The 14,352-nt window shown below is 41.7% G+C and overlaps 1 protein-coding gene across 1 annotated transcript in view; it reads right to left on the minus strand.

Moving 5' to 3' along the window:
- Positions 1 to 14,352, minus strand: part of MED13L (mediator complex subunit 13L) — a 424,792-nt gene that overhangs the window by 99,818 nt on the left and 310,622 nt on the right. The window contains exon 5 of the mRNA XM_074972328.1: positions 548 to 693. Coding sequence (XP_074828429.1) covers positions 548 to 693 — 146 coding nt within the window. The remainder of the gene's footprint in view (positions 1 to 547; positions 694 to 14,352) is intronic.

Genomic DNA, 14,352 nt, shown 5'->3' on the forward strand with positions numbered 1-14,352 from the left:
AAAAATAAAATGAGGGACTGTCACTCAGACAAAAAAACTCCAGTTCAATCAAATAATCTATGTTATCATAATCAATTATTTGTACTGCAGTAGCATTTAAGAACACTACCCACAGACCAGAGCCCACTGGACCTTGTGACACTGTGCCATGATATAAAATGTTCATACACACCTTTTCAATAACAGATCTTACAACAAAAATTACAGTTTGCTTTGTTGTACTTATTTCAGAAAATATTTGAATCTGATGAAGTTAATAACTAGAAAAACCTGGAAAACATGACCTAACATTTATTTACAGCTAGCTATCGTACTAAAAATCTTAACAGGATTTTACCCCATGCCCCCAGTTTCCTGAGGGGAACTTTAATTCTATTTTAAAAATTACTGAGTTTTGTTTCTTATTCATTTCTGGATCTGTTTCCTGACACCATCACTGGGGCCAAATTAGGGGGTTTTGATATATAGGCATTAAAATAGGCACATAAACCACATGTTCTGCAAGTCTTTATATTTCCAGAGCTGCCACAGTCAAAAGTGCACTTACCTTGGAATGGTGCAGGTGAGGACTGGGCCATGTGGATATGCTCCTCATTGATCAGGTAGATTGGCTGGTGTTGGGCAATCTCCACGCTTGTGCACACGTTGCTTTCCCCGTGAAGGAAGAACGTGAAGGCGCAAGACAAATGTTCACTGGATAAAAAGAAATAAAAAACTGGTTCACTAGCATATCAATGAATGTGGGGGAAGAGAGGACAGATTTTGTAGCAGAAGGGGGCCAGATTGGGTTGAAAACCCAGTTCTGTTGTTTCACTTAAGTAAACTGAACTCAGAACCACTGAAGATGACAATTACCAACTTCTGGCTAATGATGGAACAGTATTGACATCAACCTCAGAGACTCATTTTCCTACCCATTTCAATTAAAGAAAGCTCACTACAAACAGCTGTCTGCAAGCAGAAGGCTTCAAGAAGTCAAAATACTGTCTTCAGGATGAAAAGGAAAGAGAACTCTTAGGACCAGAAATGAACTTCAACTGAGAACAGGAATAGGGAGGAAGAACCATTACTTATATGCCAAGGGAATATTGTTTTTTTTTAAAAGGCACAGAGACTTGCTCAGAAGGCAACGATCTCAATAAACTGGTGGTCCAGGCCATCCATGACACTGCCATACATCATCAAGAATAATGCTCAGTAAATAATAATGAAAATAAAATTTTCCCACTTAATCCACCACATAGAATTGCTTTGCATTACGTTACAGCTAATCATTTGCTTAAATGTTGCTAATTGTAACGCCACACTTTTTAAACAAACAAAAACCAGCCAAACAACAACAAAAAAAACCCATACAATTTTGCATTTTTTGTCTTCAATAAAATCAGCTGAAAATGTACAGAGCTGAATTTGTATGGTTCAGATAAATTATTGTAGGACTACAGTGGCAAGGCATTCTTTAATAGTTGTTGGCTTTGGCACTAAGCCAACCACAACATAACTACCTTCAACTAAGGAAATAACACCAGCAACTGTAACAATTTCACTTCACAGTTTAAATCAACTAACTGCAGCATTGCAGTAAACTCTTTTTGAATAGTTGAACTGATAGTCTGGAACAGGATGCTGTTTAATCTCCCTAAATCTCTAAGTCATTCTGCACTTTTTGTAAAACAAGTATTTGTCCTTAAATAAAAGTTATGCTTCTGTTTAAAGGTTTGCAACTGATGCCATAAAAAAGGAAAAAGTTCACTCTAGAAAATCTGGGGGCAGGTTATTTTAAGAAGCATCAAAATGGAAGGTGGCTAAACTTCTATTCAATGTCCTCAGCATTGCACACCCTGTGTTTAGTAGCACTCTGTATCATTCAGCAATGGGAACTAGCAAGTTTTACTTGATTTCCATATGGCAACAGAAAAGACATTTTAAGTTTACTGCTCTACCACTTGTACAGTAGAGTTAAACTAGCCACTAAATTTTTACAGCAAGCTGTAAAGGGGAAAGGAAATGGGTCATAGATTCATGGTATTTCTATTCAGTTACTCTGCTGGGGGGGGGGGGAGGAGGAGAGAAAACCCCAAAACAAAACCAAACTCTCCGCTCATATAACAAATAAAATCATAAACAGAACCCAAAACATGTAATCAAAAATAATATTAGTCTCTGGACAAAGGATGATGCCCTTTTATATACATAGGCTTTAATTGCAAAATGATGAAAAGTCTGGTCTAAGATCAAGTGGAGATAGTCTCGGCAAAGAGTTCAGCGAGCAACAGGTCAGACTTTCTAAAGTAGCTAGAAAAGCTATTTGTGAAGAAATCTTTTTGAACTCTGGTCTTTAGGATATTACACAGGAATCCTTCTGATTCTACAAGCTTCCTACAGTTTTGCCTGTGAAAGTCCTGCTTGCCTTCCATTGAAGTGAAGGAAAAATAGCCATCTGGGACCAGATATTGACTCTTTCAAGCCTCTTGCAAAGCAGTCAGGCATGAACAAGTCATATTCATCTCACACAACATTCACGGCCTTCTATAAACATTGTCAGAGTAAGAAATAGACAAAATGGAAATTTAGGAAGATACTGGCTTCACAAAGCCCTGGCTGGGATGATGTAGTTGGGGATTGGTCCTGCTTTGAGCAGGGGGTTGGACTAGATGACCTCCTGAGGTCCCTTCCAACCCTGATATTCTATGATTCTATGATAAAGATACATATGTTTCCACAGTGGAGAGAATATAGTACATTGCACCTTTTGTCATCAGTGAACCAGATGACATCAAAATAAACTAAGCATTAACATCAACAGACTAAATAAGCATAACTTCAGATAACTCAAAGAAATAACATATGGAACATGAATTACAGGGAGAGGGAAAATATCGGAAGGATTCCATTTCATGTTTCTGGAAACGTAACATTCTAAGATAACTAGCCCATTATTCATATAGTGTACCCTAGCAGACAGTTACAAGTTTGATTAAAAGAAAAGGAGTACTTGTGGCACCTTAGAGACTAACAAATTTATGCTCATATAAATTTGTTAGTCTCTAAGGTGCCACAAGTACTCTTTTTCTTTTTGCGAATACAGACTAACACGGCTGCTACTCTGAAACCTGTCAAGTTTGATTAGTGAAATCAGGATCATTTATAGATCATTTACTAGATCCAAGTAAATCTGCCTGAGATATGCAGGCAAGAGAGAAAAACGGAAAATCTTGCTTAGCCACGTTTTCGTTCTTTGTAGCCAGTCTTGACCAGAGCTAATGAATTCCTAAAGGCGGAACTCTTCCTCTGCTGAGCAAATGTGTCCAGGGAAAGTAACATTTATCCATATGTGTATAGTATCAGGCTTCTCCCCTTTTACTGTTATTAAGTCCTACTCCAGGGGGCTGTATTGCGAAACTTTGTAAGAGAATAAACAGTTACATAAAGTGAATGTTCCATCTGGCAACAGACTCACTGTTTTAAGCACAGCTTTTAAAGACCAAAAACAATAAAGATCAAGGTTTAGGGACTCTACACACTTTTGGTAAGCTTCTGGCAGGTTTTGTATAAAATATTTACTTTGGACCAAACATGAGTTTTATTCCAAGAAAACAGCAGTGCACAGTGTGATGGGTTCTTCTTAGGCATGCAGATCCCAGCACACTGACATTCTTGTCTTCAGGACATTTCATATAATTTGTTAAATACCAAGCTGCAGAAATCAATCCTGCTACAAAGTGTAAGACGGATCTACAAATAAAATACAATGGGAAGGGGAAGAAATTAACATGCTGAAAAAGTCAGCTTTCAGATCTTGGGAGACAGGCCAGTCCTTCCTTACAGACAGCCCCACAACCTGAAGCAAATACTCACCAGCAACCACACACCACACGACAGAACCACTAACCCAGGAACCTATCCTTGCAACAAAGCCCCTTGCCAACTGTGTCCACATATCTATTCAGGGGACACCATCATTGGGCCTAATCACATCAGCCACACTATCAGAGGCTCATTCATCTGCACATCTACCAATGCGATATATGCCATCATGTGCCAGCAATGCCCCTCTGCCATGTACACTGGTCAAACTGGGCAGTCTCTACGTAAAAGAATAAATGGACACAAATCAGATGTCAGGAATTATAACATTCAAAAACCAGTCGGAGAACACTTCAATCTCTCTGGTCACTCGATTACAGACCTAAAAGTTGCAATTCTTCAACAACAAAACTTCAAAAACAGACTCCAACGAGAGACTGCTGAATTGGAATTGCAAACTGGATAAAATTAACTTAGGCTTGAATAAAGACTGGAAGTGGATGGGTCATTACACAAAGTAAAACTATTTCCCAATGTTTATCCTCCCTCCCCCCAACTGTTCCTCAGATGTTCTTGTCAACTGCTGGAAATGGCCCACCTTGATGATCACTACAAAAGGTTTTTTTCCCCCCACGCTCTCCTGCTGGTAATAGCTCACCTTACCTGATCACTCTTGTTACAGTGTGTATGGTAACACCCATTGTTTCATGTTCTTTATGTATATAAGTCTCCCCACTGTATTTTCCACTGAATGCATCCGATGAAGTGAGCTGTAGCTCACGAAAGCTTATGCTCAAATAAATTTGTTAGTCTCTAAGGTGCCACAAGTCCTCCTGTTCTTTTTGCGGATACAGACTAACATGGCTGCTACTCTGAAACCTTTCAGGAACAGATATATAAGACTTTCATTTATTTATTTTTGTAATCATTTACAACCTACATCTCCATATATTGATAAAAGCAAAGGTCTTTGTAGAGTACTGTAACTACAGATCGAATATTTAGGGCTAGTCTGTAATGAACAACAAATAAGATTGCAAGAAACTTTCTTGTCTGTATTTTATATAACAAATCTTCAGTAGCGCTTTATCAACATCCAGTTTTCTTAATGATGACTAACAGTCCCAGTTACACACTCTCTAAACTACAAAGACTCCACAAAGAATATTTTTCATACAATTCTTATAGTTATGTACATGAGACATTCGCCTATAAGAAACTACGTAAGTACAACAGAACACACATAGGACTAAACTTACAAAAGTGCTCAGCATCCTCTGTCAGCGCCAGATTTTCAGAAGAGCTCAGCTTTCGGTGCTGAGCTCTTTAAAATATCTGGTCCCAGTTGTGGATAATGAACCCTGGAAAATCTGGGCCACACCGTAAATGTATTTTTTATGTTATCTTACTTTTTTTGTATTTTTCTTGTCTCTCCGACATTCTTCAGGATGCCAGAAACCACCATCCATGTGAATAGTCTTCCAGCTACTCCCCTAGTCACTATGAGAAGGTTACAAGCCTGATACTTCACTGCATTGTGTTATCATTTACACCTGAGCAAAAAGAGTGCAACGTGAGTGTAAAAGCTTACCAAATCTGAATGGCTGCCTTTTACACTCACCTTGCACAGTAGCGAGGGTCTATACAAGGTGCAAAGTTAGTACAGAATCAAGCCCTGGATGTTTTTATTCGGTGCATAGTACTTGCAGCTGCTCAAAGGAAAGGGTACAGAGATTATATGATGAAAAGAAGTGGCAGCAAATGATGGTGAGTGTGAATGCATGCTGACTGTACCCCACTGAACAAGCAGACAGTACTAATTGCTGCCTGTGGAATGTAAGGGGTATACAATTTCTGCCCTAAATGGAGTTGTGTGTGAAGAAAAAACGGTTACCTACCTTTTGTAACAGTTATTCTTCAAGATGTGTTCCTCATGTCCATTCCATTCTAGGTGTGTGCGCACCCACGTGCACAGTAGAATTTTGCCTTAGTGGTATCCGTAGGGTTGGCTGTGGGGTCCCCTTGAGTGCTGCGCCCATGAGCTGGTATATACGCACCGCCGACCCCATGCCCTCTCAGTTCCTTCTTGCTGGGAACTCCGACAGAGGGGTAGGAGGGCGGGTAATGGAATGGACATGAGCAACACATCTTGAAGAACAACAGTTATGAAAGGTAGGTAACCGTTTTTTCTTCTTTGAGTGCTTGTTCATGTTGATTCAATCCTAGGTGACTCACAAGCAGTATCAATGGAGGTGGGCTCGGAGTTCACAGTTTAGTGGCTTGTAGTACTGCCCTACTGAAGCCAGTGTCATCCCGGGCCTGCCGGGTAAGTGTGCAATGGGACGTGAACATATGGACAGATGACCACGTGGCCCCCCTACAGATGTCCCGGATAGGCACTTGGGCTAGAAAAGCTGGAGAAGAGGCGTGCGCCCTGGTTGAGTGGGCGGTGACAATTGCCCGAGGTGGCACCTGTGCCCGATCATAGCAGCGGCGAATACAGGCAGTGATCAAAGAAGAAATTCTTTGAGTGAACACTGGACGACTTTTTATCCTGTCAGCCACCGCGACGAACAATTGCATCGACTTGCGGAATAGCTTGGTCCTTTCAATGTAGAAGGCTAGCGCCCCCCTGACATCCAGGGAATGCAGCCTATACTCCTCCTCCAACTTATGCGGCTTTGGAAAAAAGACAGGTAAGTAAATATCCTGGCCCATATGAAACTGTGAGACCATCTTGGGCAGGAAAGCTGGGTGAGGCTGCTGCTGGACCTTGTCTTTGTAAAAGACTATATAGGGCGGTTCTGAGGTAAGCACCTTAATCTCAGATGCCGAGAGGCAGATGTTACTGCAGCCAAGAATACGACCTTCCAGGGGGGACCTGTGAGCCGCGACAGCACAAAATTCAGATCCCACCGGGCCAGATCTCCTGAGGTGAGGGTAGAGGCGCTTGAGACCCTTGAGGAACCAGGCATTCATGTCCTGGGTGAAAACCAACCTACCCTCAAGTGGAGGATGGAAGGCCAAGATAGTGGCCAAGTGGACCTCGATAGATGAAAGGGACAGGCCTTGGCGCTTGAGATGCAGAAGGTAGCCTAGGATTAAGTGCAGCAAGGCCCGCTCGGGCCGAATGCCTTTATCCAAAGACCAAGAAGCGAGCCGTTTCCATTTGGCCAGGTAGGAGGGCTTTCTGCTGCCCAATAGGACCTGTTGGCCTCCAGCTGAGCACTCCTGCTCCTCCATATTTAACCATGCAGCAGCCAAGCCATCAGGTGCAGCGCTGCCAGGTTTGGATGCAGAAGACTACTGTGGTTTTGGGACAGCAGGTATGGCCTGAGCAGTAGCCATAACGGAGCAGCCACCGAGATGTCCAGCAGTGTGCCGAACCAGTGCTGGCACAGCCAAGCCAGTGCTATGAGGATCACCTTTGCCTTGTCCTGCTTGATCTTCATGAGGACCCTGTGAATTAATGGCACTGGGGGGAAGGCGTACAACAGAGCCCCTGAACATGGGAGTAGGAAAGCATCTGACAGGGATCCTCTGTCGATCCCCAAATCGAGCAGAAAAAGTGGCATTTCCTGTTCTGCCTGGACACGAACAGATCCACCGAGGGAGTCCCCCACCTCTGGAAGATGGTGCTTACCACTTCCAGATGGAAGGAACACTCATGGCAAGATGAGAAGTTCCTGCTGAGGTGATCTGCTGAAGCGTTCCTGGCCCCAGGGAGATGTGTGGCTACGAGATGGATGCCGTGTTGTACACAGAAATCCAAAACCCTGAGAGCTTCTTGGTAAAGGGCAGACTATCTGGCTTCCACCTTGCTTGTTAATATAGAACATAGCTACTGTATTGTCTGTCAAGACCTGGACCACCCTGGTTTTTATGTGAGGTAGGAAGGCTTGGCAGGCAGGCGCACCAGTCTTAACTCCCTGATGTTGATGTGTAGGGAGCAATTGTGACTCAAATCAATGGCCTTGCATGCTGAGATCACCCAGGTCGAAGGCATAGGAGACGAAGGTCAACGATGCGGATGGAGCCGCGAAGGAAACCCACTCCAACACTGATGCAGGATTCTGCAACCAGGTGAGTGACAACAGTACGTGGTCTGGGACCCTAACACCCAATCCATCCTGTGTCTGTTGGGAATGTAAACCGACACCAGCCAAGCCCGCAGGGGTCAGAGACTGAGCTGCACATGTTGGACCACGTAAGCGCAGGCCACCATATGGCCCAACAATCACAGGCACGTGTGAGTGGGTGGGCTTGCATGCATGAGATGAGGTCCACTATGGCTTGGAACCAAGCCTTGGGGAGAAAGGCTCTGGCCTAAGTAGAGTCGAGGACTGCTCCAATGAACTCTGGGTGTTATACTGGACTTAAGGTCGACTTTTTCTCATTTATTAACAGCCCCAGGTCATAACTGGTGGAACAAACCAGATCAAGATGCTGCCGCACCTGATCCCAGGACCGACCCTTTATTAGCCAGTCATCAAGGTAGGGGTAAATTTTAACACTCTGGCGCCTCAGATAAGTAGCCATTGGTGCTATGCACTTCATGAACACTCTTGGGACTGACGAGAGACTGAATGGCAATGCCGTGAATTTGAAATGGCACTGGCCCAGCGTAAAATGAAGGCAGCAGCGGGAAAATGGAAATGTGGAAATATGCGTCCTTCAAGTTAAGGGCAGTGTACCAGTCTCCTGGATCCAGGGAGGGAATGATGGGGGTCAGGGAGACCATGCGAAACTTCAACTTTTTGAGAGACCTGTTGAGATGACGCAGGTCCACGATGAGTATGAGGCCCCCTTTTGCTTTTGGGATCAGGAAGTAGCGGAAGTAGAACCCCTTTCCTTTCATCTCTTGAGGGACCTCCTCCACTGCCCCCAAGCGCAGGAGGTTCTCAACCTCTTGGAAGAGGAGTTGCTCGTGAGAAGGATCCCTGACTGGAGACCGCAAATGCGGTGCAAGGGTCCTAGGCTGCAGGGATCTATGCCTGTGGTCCAGGGGTCAAGGGAGCTCCAGTGCCCTGTGAGGCAGTCCCATGACCAGCTTGCCCTTAAGCTCTGAAGCCTTAGCCGAGTCCAGCGCCCGGTGCGGTGTCTGCAGTGCCGGTTGGTCTGCTTCTTCTTTAGCCACCGAGGCTGCTTCAGGCAGCGAGGGCTGTAGAACAAGCCGGGTCCCCTGCCACTCTCGGGAATTGGAGGCAGATCCCTGGCAGGGCTGGGGGGGGGCGGTCTGACCTCAGAGGTACCCTTGTGAAGCCCTGGGGTGGGCACATGGCCTGACATAGGTCCTTTGCCCAAGGTCCCTCTCCCTTCCAGTGCCAGGTGGAGCCTGGTGCCAGCAATGCACTCCATACTGATGCCAAGGTGCTCAGCGTGGGATCCAAGTAGGAGGGCTCTGATGCAGGAAGAAGCGCAGCCCCCATGAGGAGGGCCCTCAAGTGGATATCCCATTCCTTTTGGGTTCTAGGGCGAAAGTTCTTACAGATTCTGCACTTGTCTTTCCTATGGGACTCCCCCAAACACTTCAGACAACTGTCATGGGGGTCAATAACAGGCATTGACCTGTTGCATGACGAGCAATGTTTGAAGACTGTTCTGGGGTGAAGTCCCAGTCGGGACTCTAACTAGGGTGACCAGATGTCCCGATTTTATAGGAAAGGAGTACTTGTGGCACCTTAGAGACTAACCAATTTATTTGAGCATAAGCTTTCGTGAGCCACGAAAGCTTATGCTCAAATAAACTGGTTAGTCTCTAAGGTGCCACAAGTACTCCTTTTCTTTTTGCGAATACAGACTAACACGGCTGTTACTCTGAAACCGATTTTATAGGGACAGGCCTGACTTTTGGGTCTTTTTCTTATATAGGCTCCTATTACCCCCCATCCCCGTCCCGATTTTTCACACTTGCTGTCTGGTCATCCTAACTCTAACTACCAAACTACCTAACACTTACCTTAAAGGCTAACTAAGTACCTAACTATACACAAAAAAGACAGACAATGGGCTGTTGAAGAACCGCTAATGCTCTTACAATTGCAAGACAAGGTGTTCCAACCAAGTCACAGGCACTAAGAAGAAACTGAGAGGGCGTAGGTTCGGTGGCGCCTATATCCAAGCACATGGGCACAGCACTCAAGGGGGGCGCCACAGTCGACCCTACAGATACCGCTAAGGCAAAAATCTCTGATGACTGTGCACGTGGGTGTGCACACACCTAGACTGGAATCGACATAAGCAAGCACTTGAAGCAGAAATGCTCAAAATCAGATGACTGAAATATTTACACAGAGAAATATACACAAAAAATATGCAGTTTGGGACATTAGATCTATTTACTGTATGTGACAGATGATAAATTGATAAATATACACAAAATAAATCAATGATTTATGTCTAATGTGAGTTGTAAGTCTACTGCACTCTTCCACAGACTTATGACATCTTGATGAGAAGGGAAAGTTTTCTAAGTATTTGGGGATGTCATTAAAAGCCCAATATGCACCTGTACTGCATATGGGCTTATTTTATATTTGAAGATCTTTCTTTCATATAAAAAACACATGCATGCACATGTGCGTGTACACATACAAACACACAAAATTTCTAGCTGCTAGGTAGTGAAAATGCAAAGTCGTCTTATGATGTCATTACAGGGATATATTTCACTAGAGTATTTTTCATCTCAGTTTAATCTTTTAAAACCAACAGAACTGCTGTTTACAAATTAAATTAGTTCAATTGTATGATGAATGTCTCATGTCACATTGTACTCCTCCCCTCAATAAAGAGAAAGTGTGCTGAAATCGAACAGAGCGTAAGAGAAACCTAAAACTTATCTCCACGTTCTCCTTTGTTTCTTTCTTTATTTAGACAATCTTAGAAAACATTATGCAGACACATTTCCTATATGATTTTAATGAGATAGTTCTTCTTGTGGTATAAAATATAAAATAAGAAGCACCACAGGAAAACCTCAAAGATGATACATGTATCTTTGTAGTCTGCCTACACTGCACATGACCCTAACCCCATTTTCATAGTTACCTGTGTGGTATCCTTTCCTTTCTTCATGGAGAATATATGGTTGATCTCAGTTATGACATATATCTTCATGAGTGGGGGTTGAGTAGGAGGTCATTTATAACATAAGTTATTCTGTCTATTCTCATTAGCAAAGATTAATTTAGTAAAATTTGGGCCTCCAAGAATTACATTTTAGATTGAACAATAATATCTATCAACTATTTATCTATATAATTTGTTTTTCTTCCCTTGGTACTGAAGGACTGAAGCTGCTTTTGGACTCACTACTGCGAAGTACTGAGCATTGTGGCCTTGATCCAGAAGAACATTCAAACACATACTTAACTTTAATTACATGAGTATTCCTATTAATTTCACTGTGATTACTCATGAGCTTAAAGTTATGCATTCACCTCACTGGCTCAGGGTGAGAGTGTTCTGCACCTAGCTGAATCAAACCCTTCAAGAACGGTTGTTGAAGTTACATGGGCTCGGAAATAGGGAATGAAATAATAAAAGGTACTGAACACGATTAAACTTTTATTGCATAAGTTGAAGACTTCCATTAATGAAGGTCCAGGAAAAGAACAAACATCGTCTCACCAAATACACAGAAATTTTTATTTTGGGTTCTGTCACATCCTTCCTTTTCTACATGTCATGCTTCAGATAGTTTATTTTGACTCTGCCCTTGGAAAATTATTTGGAGTCCTGCTTTAAATATATTATAAACAGAAAATCCTAAAAAGAAGCACCAAAGACATTTTAAATCTTTGTAATATGATGAAAATCTTTATGTTCTTTTCTCAGATGCTATATATTCTTGACATGCCCACAGAATACTGTTCACAGAACAAGAGTATGCCCCAATAAATGGCTTTTGTAATTGATCAAATGCCTCAGACTCATTTTGATGTTTAATCACCCACAGATCACTTCCATATAGGTGCTTCCACCATGCTCTCTATTACCTTAAATAACCCGTGAGCTATTTAACAAACAAATCTATTTAGATTTTTAAAGTGCCTTTTTGTGTAATATCAAGGCATGTCCAAAGTCTCTATGAACTTTAATCAAAAAGTAACTATTAGCAATGTGTGTTAAAGTAGGAAAAAATATTACAAGGAAATATCTCCACATATATTGAGTGAATATGTGTTTAATACGATGACCATGAAAACATGTTTAGAGTTAAATATGCACTATAAATTGGGAATTTTGTATATTTTGTGGGTTTGGTTTCTCTTCTTTTTGTTACATATGTTAAGCTAAGCCTACATTAGACTTCTGCCAGCATAGTGCTGGCCAAGGGTGTGAAGGGGTATGATCCCTGATTGCCATAGCTGTGCTAGCAAAAGCCCCTAGTTTAAGTGCAGTCACTCTGGCAAAACTGCACTTCTGCTGGTATTGCTTATTTCGCTCAGTGGGTCTGGAATAATTTATACCAGCAAAAGTGCAGTTTTGCCAGTATAAATTGTGCCCACACTAGAAGCACTTTACCTGTAAAGTACACTGGTATACCTATACCAACAAAGCACTCCTACAGTAGACATAGCCTTAGTTTGCTAGAACTACTCAAATACCTGATGGAAGCTGTGTTATTCTGTGCTATTTAAACTTAAAAGAGGCTATTTTCCCAGAATTATGCTAAGTGAAAGAAGCTATCAAAGGATTACATTTCAAAGCCAAGCTCTGAATGCATGTGCCAAATGTCAGTCTGTGTGCAATCAAAGCCAAGTTTTGTTCACTATCACACCCAACTATTTTACAACCCTAAACTCTAGAAGGAGATTCCTAGATATCAAGGCTTTGATTACAACTTTGATATTCCCAAACTGGATTTCTAAAGAATGCAATTGTAAAAAGAACAGTTGTTCTTCAGTAATCACCTCCATCCGATGAAGTGAGCTGTAGCTCACGAAAGCTTATGCTCAAATAAATTTGTTAGTCTCTAAGGTGCCACAAGTACTCCTTTTCTTTTTGCGAATACAGACTAACATGGCTGCTACTCTGAAACCTCCAATACTAAGAGATCTTCATGTATCTATACTGTTTTATAACACCAGTAAAATGTGAGGCATCTTTAAAGTAGCTAAATTCATTTTGTGATGCAAGAAGAAACAGACTGTTTTTAATATTGCAGAAATTGCAAACACTAAAATATATTAATCCATTTCTCTCAAGTATCTGATAAATAATGAGGATCAATCCCAACATCAAGCATGACTTATGGTGATGAAAAACAATCATGTAATGTGACAGAAAACAAAAGAGTTAATAAAAAATGTTTAATTCAAGACTAACTCCGTAACAGGTCGTCACAAAAGACTGAGGCTCTAATCCTGTGAACACTTATGCATGTGCTTAACTTTACATACTTACACATTTTGATGTCAGTGGAACTACTTACATGTATAAAGGTAAGCATGTGTGTTAGTGTTTGTAGGATCAGGGCCTTATTTGGTAGTTTTATAGTGAATAGATGTTTTAAAATCTGCTATCCTTTAGTTGTTAGACCTAAAAGCCACCACACTACAACTCAGCAAGAAACTACTGCAATTACTTCTGAGACATTTTATTAAGATATGCTTAAGTTGTTTTTCTATAATTTAATATTTTCTTCTTAGAGTGATGTTACATAAGTCATATCAGAGGAGTCATATTTTAAGTGCTTTTATTCATTTGAAGATTACTTGTTAGAAAGCATTTTAATTTTTGCAAAGCACTTGCAGCTGCAGAAGACGGTGTTTCTAAGCTACTTGTTGTGGTGGTTTATTTGTTTTCTTCTGTTTGGGTGGTATTTTTTTTTTTTTGGCAGAACCCTGTAATACCTTGCTTAAATCAACAGTAAATGAAAAAACTCCAAAGGGGTGAAGAATAAAGAAAGAGATTAGAGGTTACTTTAGAAAATGTATTGGACCTCTTGACATTTTGCCTCTGTAAATGTTTCTCCTGATCTTAAAAAGAAAAGGAGTACCTGTGGCACCTTAGAGACTAACCAATTTATTTGAGCATAAGCTTTCGTGAGCTACAGCTCACTTCATCGGATGCATAGTGATTTGCATGTAAGGGGTGTTAGATCATGCTTTCTCTTCTAATCACAGAGTTTGAATTAACCAGGAGGAATCAGTGGTGAGAGAAGTTCTCTGGTCTGGACGAGCCTCTGAAACCACACTGGAGAAAAATACTTGTAAATCTGGAAACAAGGTAGTATAAAAGGTGGAGAAAAAAGGCATCAACTGAAGATGGATTCAAGGAACAAATCAAGAAGTTCCCCAAACATTATTATTTCTCTTTTTGTGTGTCATCTAAGCTAACTATAATAACAAAAACTGTCACCCTAGGTCTATATAGTTTTTATGGAGATCATTCCTTCAGCTGAGCTCACTTTCTTCCCAACAAGCCACAGACTCACTCCTTCTTCTTCTCTTTTTCTCTTCAGTTTATGAGTGACTGTTCATAAATCACAGGGTTCTCATGTTGTGACAAGGTCAGGCCAGATGGCTACAGGAGAGT

The sequence above is a fragment of the Natator depressus genome, chromosome 15 (assembly GCF_965152275.1).
Source record: "Natator depressus isolate rNatDep1 chromosome 15, rNatDep2.hap1, whole genome shotgun sequence".
Lineage (NCBI taxonomy): Eukaryota > Metazoa > Chordata > Testudines > Cheloniidae > Natator > Natator depressus.